The sequence below is a fragment of the Babylonia areolata genome, chromosome 3 (genome assembly GCF_041734735.1).
Source record: "Babylonia areolata isolate BAREFJ2019XMU chromosome 3, ASM4173473v1, whole genome shotgun sequence".
In the NCBI taxonomy this organism is placed as follows: Eukaryota; Metazoa; Mollusca; class Gastropoda; order Neogastropoda; family Buccinidae; genus Babylonia; species Babylonia areolata.
The window spans coordinates 1,861,208-1,879,630 of NC_134878.1; the positions used below are offsets into that span (position 1 = coordinate 1,861,208).

The 18,423-nt window shown below is 41.4% G+C and overlaps 1 protein-coding gene across 7 annotated transcripts in view; it reads left to right on the forward strand.

Annotated features, from left to right (window-relative positions):
* The window catches only part of LOC143279664 (very long chain fatty acid elongase 4-like), a 37,451-nt gene extending 19,428 nt beyond the window's left edge, over positions 1–18,023 (forward strand). For 3 of the 7 annotated variants that reach the window (XM_076583718.1, XM_076583717.1, XM_076583719.1), the window contains exons 6-8: positions 999–1,113; positions 8,129–8,256; positions 12,363–18,023. In XM_076583718.1, coding sequence (XP_076439833.1) covers positions 999–1,113; positions 8,129–8,256; positions 12,363–12,542 — 423 coding nt within the window. In that variant the 3' untranslated portion in view covers positions 12,543–18,023. The remainder of the gene's footprint in view (positions 1–998; positions 1,114–8,128; positions 8,257–12,362) is intronic. The other 4 variants (XR_013054931.1, XR_013054932.1, XR_013054933.1 and 1 more) reach the window with 4 other exon arrangements.
* The last annotated feature ends 400 nt before the right edge of the window (positions 18,024–18,423 follow it).

Sequence of the window (18,423 nt, forward strand, 5' to 3'; positions counted from 1 at the left end):
AATAATGTAACATGAATCACAATAATGTAACATGAATCACATACATCACTGGACAGTTGTGGTGCAGATGTTTGTCTTTCTGTATGATACACTGTTAATAATGTAACATGAATCACAATAATGTAACATGAATCATACACATCACTGGACAGTTGTGGTGCAGATGTTTGTCTTTCTGTATGATATACTGTTAATAATGTAACATGAATCATACACATCACTGGACAGTTGTGGTGCAGATGTTTGTCTTTCTGTATGATATACTGTTAATAATGTAACATGAATCATACACATCACTGGACAGTTGTGGTGCAGATGTTTGTCTTGTACCCCTGACTGCTGTTGACCAGTATGCTCTTCAGTGAAGAGCTGTCACCTCACTGAGGTCACATTTATCAAACAGGTCAGGGTGTCAACCATTCTTTATCTGCACTGCTTCCTCTGGGTAATTCTTTTTTTTTTTTTTTTTCAGCAAAACCAAGTACACACAGTTCAAGTATTGAAACTGCACAAATTACACCTTGATATTGTTGCTTTTTTCCAGTCAGTGGCACAGGACCATATCAGGACTGCACTAACTACACCTCAAGTCATGTCACATCTATCTCATTTCTCCATAGTTCAGCAGTCAGTGACACAGGACCGTATCAGGACTGCACTAACTACACCTCAAGTCATGTCACATCTATCTCATTTCTCCACAGTTCAGCAGTCAGTGACACAGGACCGTATCAGGACTGCACTAACTACACCTCAAGTCATGTCACATCTATCTCATTTCTCCACAGTTCAGCAGTCAGTGACACAGGACCATATCAGGACTGCACTAACTACACCTCAAGTCATGTCACAGCTCAGCAATCAAGAGGTTAACTGCCATATTACAACCTGATCAGTTCATTTATGAAGTCCAGATATCTTTTTCTTTACTCTTTTTCCCCATCTTTTTTCCATTTTACCAGAAACTTACTCAAAGAAGGTTTGTGTGCTGTGTGCAGGTATTTTTCATCTGTCGAAAGAAGAACGAACAGGTGACGTTTCTCCACGTCTACCACCACTGCTCCATGATAGTCAACTGGTGGCTGGGGGTCAAGTACATTGCTGGGGGGCAGTGTGAGTTCTCCTTTCTTCCCACTGTTTGCTGTCTGTTCGCCACACGCTCATTTCCATACATCAGATTGGCTAATTTCAGAGGATTGGGTGACCAATAACCGCGGTTTCGGCTCGTGCAGCCGCAGATTCAATTTTGTATGGAGTGCAATCTTATTCTAAAATGGTACTTTTAAACTCTTGTTCTGTTTTTGTGCATATATGGTATTCTGAACGGTTCCTTCTGTTTTCGCACAGTTCCAGCAAACAAGTGTTTTGCCATCTTTATCAGTATTTAATGGCTATCATGTCTTCCATCATCTGCCAAGATTTGACCTCCATTACTCCACCAGAGCCTGGGCGGCCCCTGGACCCCTGCCCTTCAGAGGATAGGACTCTGGGTGTTCTGATGCCTGAACATACACATTCATTCTTTTCAACACACACATGCACACTCACTCACTGGGTGTGGAGAGAATGGGTGAGGGATTGGACATGTGGAGAGAGGGTATTAAGAACCACCCCCACCAACCCCCCACACCCCCTCCAAACCCCCGCCACCCCCAAAACAACAACAACAAAAAGCAAACCCCAACTAATAGTGGATTGGTGGGGCATTGGGAGAGGGGTCATCAGTCATACTACCAGTAAGACACATTGCAGTTACCCACCACAGATACTACCAGTAAGACACACTGCAGTTACCCACCACAGATACTACCAGTAAGACAAATTACAGTTACCCACCACAGATACTACCAGTAAGACAAATTACAGTTACCCACCACAGATACTACCAGTAAGACATATTGCAGTTACCCACCACAGATACTACCAGTAAGACAAATTACAGTTACCCACCACAGATACTACCAGTAAGACAAATTACAGTTACCCACCACAGATACTACCAGTAAGACATATTGCAGTTACCCACCACAGATACTACCAGTTAGACAAATTGCAGTAACCCACCACAGATACTACCAGTTAGACACATAGCAGTTACCCACCACAGATACTACCAGTAAGACACATTGCAGTTACCCACCACAGATACTACCAGTAAGACACATAGCAGTTACCCACCACAGATACTACCAGTAAGACACATTGCAGTTACCCACCACAGATACTACCAGTAAGACATATTGCAGTTACCCACCACAGATACTACCAGTTAGACAAATTGCAGTTACCCACCACAGATACTACCAGTAAGACACATTGCAGTTACCCACCACAGATACTACCAGTAAGACATATTGCAGTTACCCACCACAGATACTACCAGTTAGACAAATTGCAGTTACCCACCACAGATACTACCAGTTAGACACATTGCAGTTACCCACCACAGATACTACCAGTTAGACAAATTGCAGTTACCCACCACAGATACTACCAGTAAGACACATTGCAGTTACCCACCACAGATACTACCAGTAAGACACATTGCAGTTACCCACCACAGATACTACCAGTTAGACAAATTGCAGTAACCCACCACAGATACTACCAGTTAGACAAATTGCAGTTACCCACCACAAAGTGGCATATCAACAGTTGAGTTGTCAGCAAGGAGACTAGATTATCTGGAGGGGGAGCGTGTGTGTGGTAACTGGAAAAACATGTCCTGGTGTTACTGGATCATAACATTTCAATTTTTGTGGGTTTAAAAGTGAAGGGGAGGGGAAAGTAGGGGTGAGGGGGAGAGAGTGTGTGTATGTGTGTGTATGTGCTCATATGTATGAGAAGGAAGTAAAGTTTTCTGTGTGCGTCATGTATTTGCATGTGTATGTGTGTGTGTGTGTGTGTTGTTTTGTATTTGACCATGCAAGTGTGTGTGTGCCAACACCAATGTGTGTGCACGTCGTATAATGTGCTTGCGTGAATGTGCTTGTGCATGTGTGTGTGTGTGTGTGTGCTTGTGTTTCTTTTCACACTTAATGGGTGCAGTTTCCTTTGCCAAGAATCAATGATTCCTTTTGTTCCTTCCTAGCTTTCACTGATTATCCATCTCCAGTAGCCAGTGCTTCAAACAGAAAGTTTGGCAGAGAAAATGTGACAGCGTAAATCTATAAAGTACTCACATATATTGAACCATTTTTAGAGATTTTTGTTTTAGACTGACCGACATGAACTGTGGTTTCAAATGCATTCAGCTGTATTGTATTCTCTATAAACTATGCCCTTCCCCCACACTACTTAATCTTTCTAAGTCTTCATCATGACAAGAAAGTTGACTGCTTTGTTCTCCAGCAAAGAATGGATGTAAAAAAGATCTGCTCATACCTAAAAAATAAAGGTCAACATGTTGGAGGATCAATTTATCCACAGAATGAAGATATCGACCTTTCCTGGCAAAAGGTTAACATCCAAGATACAAAGAGATGAGGAGAATAAATAACATATTGACTAGTCTTTCATCGTGCAGATTCAACGAATTTCAGTCATAATGCCCAGGTCAGTATTGTGTGAGTTTTTAAAGGCATTACATTTATCTAAATGCGTTTAAGGGGTCAGAGTTGAGGGGTCATAGGGCAGTAGCAAAAGATAACGTCGTTCTCCTCCTCCTACATACCAACTTCTTTCTGGTTTAATCTCATGACATATGCTGACATTCCACTTGAGGATTACCAGTTTATCCAACGAGTTCTGTCAGCTCTTCCTGTCATCACCATGTCCACTCCCACCCTAGCTCTCTGTCAGCTCTTCCTGTCATCACCATGTCCACTCCCACCCTAGCTCTCTGTCAGCTCTTCCTGTCATCACCATGTCCACTCCCACCCTAGCTCTCTGTCAGCTCTTCCTGTCATCACCATGTCCACTCCCACCCTAGCTCTGTCAGCTCTTCCTGTCAACACCATGTCCACTCCCACCCTAGCTCCTCCTCTATCAGCTCTTCCTGTCATCACCATGTCCACTCCCACCCTAGCTCTCTGTCAGCTCTTCCTGTCATCACCATGTCCACTCCCACCCTAGCTCTCTGTCAGCTCTTCCTGTCATCACCATGTCCACTCCCACCCTAGCTCTCTGTCAGCTCTTCCTGTCATCACCATGTCCACTCCCACCCTAGCTTCTCCTCTATCTCCACCCTTGCCTCCTTCAACTCGTGTGCTTTTTCATCATTAAACCTAGATTTCTCCAGACACACACCACAAAAAAATTCACTCCTTAATTACATGTTTTTCCCTAGTACCTAGTGCTGCTCTCCCCCACCCCCTTCTCTCTTTCCAAGGCAGACATACCTATATCGTATATTATGACTGTCTTGGATGTATGTCAAAGTCTATCACAACTAAAACAATCTGGCACATGAGATTTGGACGGGTTATATGGACAGATATTAAAGCTTTCTTCCCCTGTTATTGTAGATACTCTGACACATCTTCATATTTTGTGTATCGATAAGAAATGTTTTCCTTCTAAATTCAAGCAGGCTACAGTCATTCCACTGTACAAATCCAGTGATTCTTCGGATCCATCTACCTATAGGCCAATTTCTGTCTTGTCTGCTCTGTCTAAACCCATTGAAAAACATTTGCAAAAATGTTTATATTCTTATCTCTTTGACAATGACCTAATCCATGAAGACCAGTCTGGTTTCCATAAAAGTCATTCTTGTCATACAGCCCTCATACAACTCACTGACAGTCTTCTACATAACATAAATGAAAATAAATTCACAGGTCTACTTTTCATAGATTTTGAAAAAGCTTTTGATGTAATCAATCCATCCTTGTTTCTACGTAAATTAGAAGCTTATAAATTACCACCAGAGTATATTCACCTTATACAATCTTTTCTTTCTGATAGGGAGCAGTTACAATAAATAATCAAACCTCAAATTTTACATCTATTAAATATGGAGTACCACAGGGATCCATCTTAGGGCCAATTTTATTCTCCACTTATGTTAATGACTTACCTTGTTATATGAAATGTAAATGTGAAATGTTTGCAGATGACACATCCTTACATTCAAGCATTTCAAACGCCAGTAAACTAACTAATGAACTCCAAGATGATATTCAGAAACTTAATGACTGGACACACTTGAATCACATGTCCTTGAATGCTCAGAAAACGAAGTGCATGTATGTCTGTGCATGACAAAAAAGACAAAAAATGAAACATAACTTCAAACCACTATTCCTAAGTGCCAATAAAATTGAAGAGGTAGATTCACACAAAATTCTGGGTGTCATTATTGATAAAGATCTATCTTGGACTGATCATATGAAACACTTAAGTAAACGTCTCTCAAATAGAATACTTCAACTAGCAAAAATCAAAAAGATCCTTAATGTCTGTTCACGAAAGCTCTTCTTCTGTGCACATATTCTGCCAGTAATCGATTATGCGTCAACTTTATTCCAAACTATTCATTACAGATGCACCCCATGGTGTCAGCACGTTTTTGTACGATAATGGTATTTAGTTACAGAAGTCTAGTTCATCGTTCAAAATTAACTTTAAAATCTATCTGTTCAAACAATGTTTTAAATGGTAGTTCCTTTCTTGGGTTTAAGGGGGTGAGACAGGAAGGCATTGTGTGTGTGTGTGTGTCTGTGTGCACTGTGTGCGTGTGTCTGTGTGCATTGTGTGGTAGTTCCTTTCTTGGGTTTAAGGAGATGAGACAGGAAGGCATTGTGTGTGTGTGTGTGTCTGTGTGCACTGTGTGCGTGTGTCTGTGTGCATTGTGTGGTAGTTCCTTTCTTGGGTTTAAGGGGGTGAGACAGAAAGGCATTGTGTGTGTGTGTGTGTCTGTGTGCACTGTGTGCGTGTGTCTGTGTGCATTGTGTGGTAGTTCCTTTCTTGGGTTTAAGGGGGTGAGACAGAAAGGCATTGTGTGTGTGTGTGTGTGTGTGTGTGCACTGTGTGTGTGTGTCTGTGTGCACTGTGTGGTAGTTCCTTTCTTGGGTTTAAGGGGGTGAGACAGGAAGGCATTGTGTGTGTGTGTGTCTGTGTGCACTGTGTGTGTGTGTCTGTGTGCATTGTGTGGTAGTTCCTTTCTTGGGTTTAAGGGGATGAGACAGGAAGGCATTGTGTGTGTGTGTGTGTGTGTGTGTGTGTGTGTGTGTGCACTGTGTGTGTGTGTCTGTGTGCACTGTGTGGTAGTTCCTTTCTTGGGTTTAAGGGGATGAGACAGAAAGGCATTGTTTGTGTGTGTGTGTCTGTGTGCACTGTGTGTGTGTGTCTGTGTGCACTGTGTGGTAGTTCCTTTCTTGGGTTTAAGGGGATGAGACAGGAAGGCATTGTGTGTGTGTGTCTGTGTGCACTGTGTGTGTGTGTCTGTGCATTGTGTGTGTGTGTCTGTGTGCATTGTGTGGTAGTTCCTTTCTTGGGTTTAAGGGGATGAGACAGGAAGGCATTGTGTGTGTGTGTCTGTGTGCACTGTGTGTGTGTGTGTGTGCACTGTGTGTGTGTGTCTGTGTGCACTGTGTGGTAGTTCCTTTCTTGGGTTTAAGGGGATGAGACAGGAAGGCATTGTGTGTGTGTGTCTGTGTGCACTGTGTGGTAGTTCCTTTCTTGGGTTTAAGGGGATGAGACAGGAAGGCATTGTGTGTGTGTGTCTGTGTGCATTGTGTGTGTGTGTCTGTGTGCATTGTGTGCTCCTGTGTTTGTGATGAGGATAGAGGAGGGGAGGGAGAGGAGTAGGAAGAGGAAGGAGAGAAGAAGACAGGGAGTCAATGTGCTCATTATTTGCTTGTACTTGTCAGTGTTCCTTGTGGGGGGAGCAAGATATATATCAGAAATAAACCTACAGAATATCTCTCCCATCAGAGTCACACCTGCGAGACCCCAAGCCTGAACTCTCTGAGGTGTCTCTTCACACCTTTCCCACCTTCCTCCCCGCTCTGCCTGGCCTCTCCCACACTTTCCCTGCCTCCCCCATACCCCCACCCCCACCCCTTCCCCCACCTGCCCCCACCCCTTCATTGCACTTATCTGGATCAGCACACACATCCCCCCCCCTCCCCCGTTTAACCCCCCCCCCCACACACACCCACACACACACACACACACAGTGCAGCACCCTGAGCTCCCTCCCATTCTTACAGACTGTGTGCAGATGCCAAGATCTCAGCCCCCTTTTTGCTTCTTTCTTTCTTTCTTTCACTGATGTAATCAGAAAACTGATAGCCTGAAGGGAAAAACAGTTTTTCCAAGGTAACCAGTGCAGCTGGCTGGGAAAATGAAATTTGCTTCACACAGCAGTGGTGGGGATTTTACATGAGTGAACTTAAAAAGTGGGGTTGGAGTGGTGGTGGGTGAACCTCTGGAACTGGAATTCACTTTGGGTCTTGAGGAAAATGGCTCATCTCATATCCTGCCATGGCATTTCTTGGACAACAGAAAATACAGTGACAGTATTTTGTACTGTTTGTTACAGAATCAGAAAATGTTGCTTGTTTTTTTTTTTTTTTTTTTTTTTTTTTTTTTTTTGCTGCCTCATCATCTGCGCCATTTCAGTGGCATTACTCCCACGCCGCTCATATAGATTCCCCCATACACGGCCACACCCGGGTTCGTCCGTCGTAGTTCCAGCGTCGGCAGTCCACATGGAACCATCGATGTTAGGTCGCCAGGAGGCCACACACCAGAGGAGACCCTGCACTGCTGCTGAGTCACTTCGGTGGTGTTCAGTGGTGCCTGTTCTGTTTTAACGTACTTAGGACACCACCTACTAAGCCCCCTACTAACGACAATAATGGCTTAGTCGCGGAGCCAGACTGAGTGAGCGTCTCTACCAGAGTGGAGACCGCCACCACATCCCTCAAACAACAGGCCCCCATGAATCTGCCGACACTGACGACATTGACAGGGCTCACCCCAAGCACATGTTGCTTGTTTTTTGGTCAAGTTATATTTGATCGGGAGTTAGTCTTTTTGACTTTTAAAAATATTTTTAATGCTTTGAAGAAGTGAACTCTCCTCTCTGAATGGTCCGCCAGACAATATACTGAGGAATTCATACCCAAAAATGCCTTTTATATATTGCTTTTTTTTTTTTTTTTTTTCTGTTCTCCAGCATTTTTCCCGGGCATGCTGAATTCCTTTGTGCATGTCATCATGTACACATACTATGCACTAGCTGCTATTGGACCCCATCTACAACCGTATCTGTGGTGGAAACGCTACCTCACTCGACTACAACTGGTAAGGCTCCGTGTCTGTCATTGATTCTTGTCTGCGTGTGTGGGTGTGAGTCTTTGATGGGTGGGGCTTGTTGGTCTGCGTTATTCAGTTCTAAGCAGAACAGACATGATCAATTTCAACAAATAAATAAATAAAAAATTCAACTGCAGGCTGAAATCAAGAGTTGGGAAGAAAAAAAATCTTCAGACAAGTTTCTGTCTTAGGGTGTAGACAATTTGATGCCAGAATATATAATATTATAAGAAAAATATATTGGAGATGAAGACAGTGTGGAGAGATAACAGACATGGCCCAAAGGACTGGATGACTCTCAACAAGCTGCAATTAAATGATGATAAGACTGAATTTATGATAACCTGTCCAAAGAAGTTTCGTCAACATCCTTCCTTTCCTGACTCTGTTCTGATCAATAGCACACCTGTTTCACTTTCTCCCTCTGTTCGCAGTCTTGGTGTAATCCTGGACCAGTCTCTTTCCTTCCAACAGCACATCTCGAATATCTGTAAAGTTGCCTGTTTGGAACTGCGTAGAATCAGCTCTATCCGCCACTATCTCTCAACCGATGCAACCAAGACACTTGTATGCTCTCTGGTTCTCTCAAGATTGGATTACTGCAACTCTCTTTTGGCCGGCCTTCCCAAATACCTGTTAGACAGACTCCAACGAATTCAGAATAACGCTGCCAGACTCATTTGCAGAGCTTCTAAATTTGACCATGTTTCTCCTCTCCTTCAGTCTCTCCACTGGTTGCCTGTTTCTGATCGAATAGACTATAAGCTATCCACTCTGACCTTTTCTGCAGTCAACGGATCTGGCCCCAAGTATCTTTCTGAACTCATCCATATCTATACCCCGTCTTGCCAGCTCCGTTCTTCCTCTGATACTCGACTTCTCAGGATACCTCACGTCAGAAGTAAGACCTATGGACACAGATCGTTTTCTTTTCAATCGCCAAAGACGTGGAACAAGCTCCCTGATAACCTCCGTCATTCTGATTCCCTTGCATCTTTTAAATCTCGTCTCAAAACTCACCTTTTCCCTCAGCAATAAGTTCAATTGTGGCAGGTCCACTTCCTTTTCGTTAGGTGTGCTTGACTATGTGTGTATACATATGTATGTGTACATAACTACATGCATGTATATGAATGTGTATTGTGTGTGCGTGTGTTTATGTAAGTTTGTGCCTGCCTATGTGTGCGTATGTGTTAGGGTAGCTGTTAGATACACATGTATGTTAAAATGTATGTATGCAGTGTGTACGTGCGTGCGTGCGTGCGTGTGTGGTCACATTTTGGTGTGTGTATGTAACATAGATATAATGTTTTATGTTATCAAAAGCGTTTTTGTAAAGCACCTAGAGCAGATTTCTGGATAGTGTGCTATATAAGTATCCATTATTATTATGAAAGACTATACAAGTAGAGAGCGTCAGGAGAAGAAAAGCAAAAAGGAAATGGAAAGGCTCAGGGTGTGGGGAGGGAGGGAAGAGGAGTAGGAAGGACAAACAAACAGGGCAATGGGCAATGGGAGGAAAAAGCACACAAACAAAAAAAGCAAGGACAGTTGTTATCAAGCAGAATTTGCAGGTGATGAGAACACTATTTACAGCTGCTAAATCTCCCCAGGCACCCAGTTTGGATGATAGAGAGTCAAATGAATAAACACACACACAAACACACACACTCATAAAACAGAGAAAAAGAAGATATATTACAGCACAGAAAAACAACATCTATGAGAAATGGATGCATAAAGGAGTGAGAGAAAAGTAGGGGAGGGAACTTTTTTAAAGGGAGATCATCATGAAAGGTGGGAGAGAGTTGGAATTAGTCAAACACATAACCTCCCTTACACCACATTCCTGCAACCAGTTGTCCCTTCAGCAAGATAGAGACATAGTCATGTGTGTTGGTCCAGAGCAGAAGGGGATGCAGCTTTGTTAGGTGGGGCATGTATCTTGAATCATTGTGCTCAGTCGCTTAAGGCTTGTTTGAATACCACATGGATTGATTTGAGCCAAAAAAAAACCCACCATGTCTGATTTGCTGGGGTTTTTTTTTTTTTTTTTTAATCCTTTGACAGAATGATTTGTAATTTTTGCAAAACAGACCATAAAAAATATGAAAATTTAAATATTGCTCAAAATGTAAAAGTATGTTTTATTTATTGAAGGAATTTGAATTCAGAATATAATGAGAATATAGTTATCATAGTTTCAATGTTGACAAGATGAGAAAATTTGCAATCATAGGAAGATAACTAGGATTTTTAGAAAAAAAAGATACACAAAATTGGGAATGTTGCTAGAATATTTGCATATTTTCTAAACACAGTAAGTGCAATTATGTTGTTTTCCTCCACTTTTGTGTTCTATATATAAACGCTATATGTACTCACACATACCTACACACACAGTCCCACCAAAAAGCTTGCTGTAACAATATTTCAGCTTGAAGCTTTCATCTGGAGCACATGAAAACCTAACATGAAGGTTTCAAGCTGAAATATTGTGTTTTTTCTACACTCACTTGTGACATGCTCCCGTCCCCTTCCTGTAAAAAAAAGTGTTGATGTACCATGTAGCATGCAATCATTACCAGAATAACCAGAATCACTTCATTTGACCAACAACAACATTACTTTTGGTTTCTATCACTTTTTGACTCATTTGTGTAAACAAAGTGGGTCTATGTTTTAACCCGGTGTTCTGTTATGTGTGTGTGTGTGTATGTCTGTGTGTCCATGGTAAACTTTAACATTGCCATTTTCTCTGGAAATACTTTGTCAATACCAACTTTGGCTTAAAAATTCTAGGAATAAAAATCTTCTCAGTCATACCAATAAGAGTTTGTAAGTCTCCCGAATTGAGCTGTGTGTCCTGTATCATTAACGGTTTATTTCGTTGATGCGATTTCCGGGATTCTGAAAATACAGTATAATCGCATCCCAGCTGGAGTAGCGTTGGCGATGCTTACTGACGGCGTGACCTTGATTTTCTTGTTCGCAATTAAATGGAAAGAAATACAAATTCTGGACAGAACACATACAAGTGACACAGACTACATCATCGACAGGTTTTCTGCATGTGAATCTTTTAAAATGGATACTTAGTTGACTAGAATGAATATAAAAAAGAAATTGAATTGACTGTGTCAGACTTTCCTGGCGAGTGTAACTAAACTTGTACCTCTATCTAGATCCAGAGAAAAACGGCCAGATGTTGCTGTGTGATTGCAGCGATAGCCACGTCTCCTTTGCCGTGGACTTTAAAAAATTCTTAATTGCCCTTAAAGAATTTTATAATGCCCGAGATACACCAAAATGATATGATTTAAACAGCATTATCACTTGGAATATTGCAATCGCTTTATCGCCCTTAAAAAAAGCATGCTTAAATGTTAATTTTTGAATGTCATTCATGGATCGGCTATAGTGCAGTAAGTCAGTTTCTTCCAACCTGAACATGCTGGGTTCAAATTTGCGCTCAAGCCTTTTTTTTTTTTGTTTTTTGCTTTTTGTTTTTTTAAACCTGAAGCTTTATAATAACTAGTACAGAACAGATTTCAATGATTAATTTAAAAAAAAAAAAATTTAAGTGTATCACAAGTGAGTCTTGAAGGCCTTGCTTCTCTTGTTCATATTTGATATTGTCGTCATTGTACGGCAGATAAAACAAAAAATTCTAGCCACCACTTCTGCACTGTGCATACATGCAGTCATGTTGACACTTTTCACTTAAAAAAAAAAATTAAAAAAAATAAAATAAAATTAAGCTAGAACTTGCTGATATCACTTCAAATGTGATATAAGGCAGTCACCATTTGCAAGGAAGAAGGCATACTCGCATGACCGGTTGGACCGTTGATAATGCAGTTACCCCTAAACCATAGACATATCTGCAGTCCGGGAGTAAGATAGATGTGAATGCCTGTATTCATGTTTATGTCTGTGAGAATGTAACAGACTGATCTTAAGTACTGTGTTTTCAAGCCCCTTTGCATTGACATGTATCTTGAGAAAATGATATTGTTGTTTAAATGTGTGGAAATGATAGCTTTCTGAATTTTAAAAAACTAATCACGAGCTGTCTCTTCTTTCTGTTGCAGCTACAGTTCATGGCCTTTTTAGTGCACAGCGGTTACAATCTGACCATAGACTGTGATTTCCCCAGGGGCTACACCATCGCCGTCTTTGCCTATGCCGTCTCACTCATCATCCTCTTCGGCAACTTCTACTACCAGACCTACACTCTCAAAACACGAGAGAAGAAAAAGAAGGAGTTTTAGAGTGTGGATTTTAGTTATAAAAGAAACAAGATTCAGGAACCACCACAACCGCTTTTTCTGTGAAGGAAGTGGAGTCTGCGGTGACCATTTCGTGTTGTTAAGAGTAGCTGGTACTTCACTTCAGTATGAACAAGAAGTGAGAAAGAGAAATACTGCAATATGTAGGAATTGTGGAGAAGGGGAAAAACTGCACAGAAACAACTGCACCACGTCCCACATCAAGCGTGACAGGACAAATGATAACATGGTCATCATTAGAACTGGGATGCCTTGATCTTGGTCCTGGTCGTTCTCAATGACAGGGAAGAGCAGGGTAGAAGAAGAAACATGGATTTAAAGAAAACGACAAAAAGGTTAAAGGAATAGTGAATATTGAGAACAGCATTGTTGGGGTGAGATGTGTGAATGTGTGTTGGAAAGAAGTGTGAGAGGTGGGAAGGAAGGGGATTTCATTTAAAAAAAAAAAAAAAAGAAAAAAAAAAAAAAAGAATTTAAAAAGCATTTGGTAAGGGAAGAAGAAAAAATAAAAGCAGAGAAAACTGAATGTTTAAGGGAAAGAAAAGATTGGAGTTTTCAAGGTTATTTTGCTGCTGACAAATATTTTCAACTTCAGCTGTTTTCAGTCTAAGAAACCAGACTGGAGAATGGAGAAAAAGAAAAAAGAAAGAAAAGAAGCAGAAGGTAAAATAACACAAAACAAATAGGGAGGGCACAGAGAGAAAGAAGAAAAAACAAAAAAAAGAGGAAAAATGAGAACTAGGATTGTCCAACACACACACACGCACACACACACACACGCACACACACACACACACACACACGCACACACACACACACACACACACACACACACACGCACACACAGAGGAATAATTGTGTTTCTTTCGTAAATGCATAACATCTGCCCCTCTCAACACAACAAAGAAGAAAGCTCAGTCAAAATTAAGTTCAAATTTGTTTTAAAAACTAGGAACAAAAGCACGATACTTGATTAAGCTGCCTGAATGATGAATTAAGCAAATATAAGATTAATGTGTAGAACATAATCTTACAAAACCTGTTTAGCTTCTGTGTTCATCATGGTATACACTGAAAATTATGTTGCCAAATACACTTTATTATAGAATATGTTTTCAGTCTCTGGATGTATGTTTTAATCAGTTGTCTTGTTTAATGATCAAAACCAATGTAATTGGTTGGTTGGTTTTCTTAAGAGGGTGCAGGGAAAAGAAGCAATAACCTTGGTGGTGTTCTCATTGTTTGTCACCAATTTGTTTGTCTTTGTTCATCTTTGAAAACATTTTCACTGATTAATTTGCGTGGTGATGTGGATGCTCTTGTTTGTACATGTACATGTTTTCATTAATAGTATGTGTGTATATGAGAGTAAAGGAACAAAGCATACAAAATATGTAAACATAGATCACACAAGGATAATGGTTTGTAACATTCATTCCATAAAGTGGATGGAACAGGGCATGAGGGGGTGGGGGCAAAACGTCTTCTGACGCTGGTTCATACATGGTCACACTAGAAAGGTGAAGAGAGAGATGTAGAACTTCACAAACAGCCATCCAGGCTGTGTGCAGTGGGTATGTCCAGCATGCAGTGTAGGCAGCAAGGGCAGGGGTTTTTGCTTGTGGTTGTTTTTCTGTTCTGCTGCATCTCCTATGTTCATTCACATTGACAAGTGGCCTTTTAACATGACCATTATTAACCCACATACCATTTGGACAAAGTCTTGTTTTTGGGGTTGGGCAAGCTGATTGTTGATGGCTGGCTGTTTTGTTGGCTTAGACACCGTGTCTACCACAGTGGTTATCTCATTCTGATTACGGGTTCTCTGACACGCATAAATAATGGATTCTCTTTGTGCACACAGGGATCAAGGCACTGGCAAGTGTGCACATATGTTAGAGTGCAAGATAGGAAAAATCTCGGCACATATGTTAGTATGTGAGACAGGAAAAAATCTAAGCACATATGTTAGTGTGTGGGATAGGAAAAATCTCTGCACGTATGTCAATGTGCGAGATAGGAATAATCTGTGCATTATGTTTGTCGACAAGATAGGAAAAATCTCTGCACATGATGTGAGTGTAGGGTACCAATAGTTTATCACAAAAGATCACAGCTGGTTAGGTGGCTCTTGAGATGACTTAAGATGATCTTTTCTTTATATTAATCTGTGTGGTAGTTTCCAGAATAACGGTTACAGTTCTTACAGAGTTCACACCGACAGAATTATCGATAAGATTGACAGAAAGGTCAAACGAGGTTGAATAAAACCCCCGATGAAATCCACCAACAGCTTATCCTTTTCTAACATAGAATTAGTATCATCCCCAGTTTTACCTATGATTCTAACACAGAATCGACTCAGCACTATCTGTAATTTGAGTGTTTGTGCAAATGAAAGAGAGAGAGAGAGACTTAGAGAAAGAGACTGGTTGTTCAATGATGGATATTACCTACCCGTTCAAAAGATACTGTCTGTCATAAAGTTACATTTCATCTTGGCAGTTCAGTGTTTTGTTTGATGTCCGGTCTATGTATAGCGACAGACTGGTAAAATAATGAATTAAATGTGGAAACTTAATGCTAAGCTTTGTATAAAGCGGACAATATTTATTTATCTCCGTCCCTCCCTTCCTTTTGTTTTTGTGTGTGTGTGCATGTTTGTGCGTCTGTGTGTGTCTGTGTGAGTGTGCACATGTTAAGTAATTCATGATGTCTTTGTCATGAATATGGATTCTTACCTGCAAATCAAAAAGCAAGTTTTGAAATATTTGCTTTCTATGTCATTTTCAATCAATTATTATTTGTGAGTGTGTGGGTGTGTGTGATTCTTGTTATCTTTTTCATGAATTTAGGCTTGTTACTTACAAACATTTTACAAATATTTTGCAAACTAAATTGGCAAGTACTTATTAAAAAAAACAACTGTTGTTATAGTTTGTGTTTTTTGTTTTTTTCTTAGTAATATTTTTATTTCATTTATATTATGTTGTTGCTTGTTTTTTTTAGTGGAAACAGCCATTTTTGTCTGTATGAAATGGGGAGGTGGGTGGGTGGGGGGTGGAGGGGAAGGGGGTTAATATTTGCTGGAAAACCACATTTTAAAATATTCACTAATAAAGATAGTAGTTAATCCTGTACTGCTGGGACTCGTGTGAAAGCAAAGTGAGTCATGAAATAATCTGTTCTCCTTGTGTCCATGTCTGTCTGTAAACCTTATCTGCCAGTTTGCCCTTAAAATCTTTGGCTGTTTTTTTGTTTTGTTTTTTAAGCTCCTAAATTCTTCATTGAATCACTAATACCATTAATTGTAAGTTTGGACCCCCACCCCCACCCCCTGCCCACCACTCCCCCACTTTACAACTAATACCAGTGACGTCAAATTAAGCCCAATAAAAAAAAATCCCAACTTGTTTCAAATAACCTATCAGTCGACCAGCAACAATAATAGCAATAATACATATAGATACTGCTGCTGCTGCTGGCATGTATGTTGCAGCTTGCTGCTTGGGTGGTTCAGAATTACAGTGTTTCTTTTTTAAGAGGTCCAAGTATCATGCAACGTGCTGCAAGCTGGTGTTGGTTTTGTATGCAGCAGATTTTTATTGCCAACAATGCCTCAGGCTATTTTGTTTGTATCTGTAAAACAGAAAGGAGCTTGGTCTGTCAGGGAATCCTCAGTCATTGTAAAGATTCCAATAAAGAATTTTATTAAAAGAATATCCGAAAAGGTGAAGGAGGGAGAGGGGAGTGGAGTAAGGAGAGGGAGACTGACAGAAACACGTAAGTCAGATGGACAGACGGACAGACAGACTTGTTAAACAGCATGCTTTGAAAATTTCCACCTTTTGTTTCGTAGGGACAGGCAGACGGATGGATGGACGTACAGAAAGACAAACAGATGGACGGTCGGACAGGCAACAAGTGCCTTGATAACCACTTCTTCTGCTGCTGTATGCTCGTCAGTGAAGTGCTGTTATGATAAAGATGATAATGAATACTTGATGAGATACTTTAATGAGGTAAGACACATCTTACACATCAGGATGTCAGCCACCTTTCATTCTCTAAGCGTCTTACTCAGGCGATGGCAGTACTTTTGTTCGGCAAAATCAGTGACACAAATAATAACCACACAGAAAGCAGTAACTGCTCACACTGATCTCATTTCACCAAACATGGAGGAATTAAGTGAAAGCTCTTACCTGTCTGATGCTTGGATGAAGCGTGGTCTTTGGTGGTCGGTTCTGGTCTTGGTGATCAATTCTCGAGATCAGTTTTGGGCTTGGTGATCAGTTCTGTCTTGGACATCAGTGCTACACTTGATCAGTTCTGGTGTTAGTGATCAGATGTGGACTTTGAGATAAGTTCTGGACTTGGAGATCAGTTCTGGACGAGAGATCAGTTCCACACTTGGTGACAGTTTCTGGACTTTGTGATCAGATCTGGGCTTGCAGATTAGTTCTGGTCTTGGTAATCAGTTCGGTACTTAATCAGATCTGGACTTGGAAATAGATCTGGACCTGGAAATCAAAGATGGACTTGGGGAGATTAGTTCTGGACTCTGTAATCAGATCTGGATTTGGAGATCTGGCCTGGTCTTGGAGATCAGGTCTGGTCTTGGCGATCAGGTCAGGTGATCAGGTCAGGTGTTGGCAGTCAGGTCAGGTGTTGGCAGTCAGGTCAGGTGATCAGATCAGTGTTGGCATTCAGGTCAGGTGTTGGCATTCAGGTCAGGTGATCAGGTCAGGTGTTGGCAGTCGGGTCAGGTGTTGGCAGTCAGGTGAGGTGATCGGGTCAGGTGTTGGCAGTCAGGTGAGGCGATCAGGTCAGGTGTTGGCAGTCAGGTCAGGTGATCAGGTCAGGTGTTGGCAGTCAGGTCAGGTTATCAGGTCAGGTGTTGGCAGTCAGGTCAGGTGATCAGGTCAGGTGTTGGCAGTCAGGTGATCAGATGAGGTGTTGGCAGTCAGGTGTTGGCAGTCAGGTCAGGTGATCAGATGAGGTGTTGGCAGTCAGGTGTTGACAGTCAGGTCAGGTGTTGGCAGTCAGGTGATCAGGTCAGGTGTTGGCAGTCAGGTCAGGTGATCAGATCAGGTGTTGGCAGTCAGGTCAGGTGTTGGCAGTCAGGTCAGGTGATCAGATCAGGTGTTGGCAGTCAGGTCAGGTGATCAGGTCAGGTGTTGGCAGTCAGGTGAGGTGATCAGATCAGGTGTTGGCAGTCAGGTGAGGTGATCAGGTCAGGTGTTGGCAGTCAGGTGTGGTCCAGGCTTGTTCTTTGTCACACCTTCCTTGCTGTGCTGTGCAGTCATGTTTCAGTATTCTTCTGATGCCTTTCAGAGAGCCCTTCCTCCTGAACAATGGTTTGTCAACAGATACACCGGGAAGGAAACGATGAAAATGTGTAAGCTACATTAATTTTCAAAATCAATCATTTTGTTAACTTTGGTCATATATCTCTGTAGGGATTCAGTGGGTTGGTGAGAGGGTTTTTGGGGGGAGGGGTGGGGGGGAAGAGGGACGAATTTCGAGGAGAACACTGGATGTCAATATGAACTGTGTTATAACGGATGGGCATGAATGCACACATGTACTCACTCATGTACACCTTCAGTACATTTACTCATGTTTGTACATTTTGTAACCAGACCCATATCAAAACAGTTTGATACACTTTTACAAAGAACGTAAACATAGAGTAAAGTCATGTTCACAACTCAGGATCAAAGTTTGTTCACAATGAAAGGTAAGCTAAGCAATATGTATGTGTTCATATATGTTTTCAAACATAGTCAATATCTAGTCAGAATTTTACATGTTCATTTGGAAACAGTGTGTTTGATGTTTTTCCCTGGTTGTTATTAGT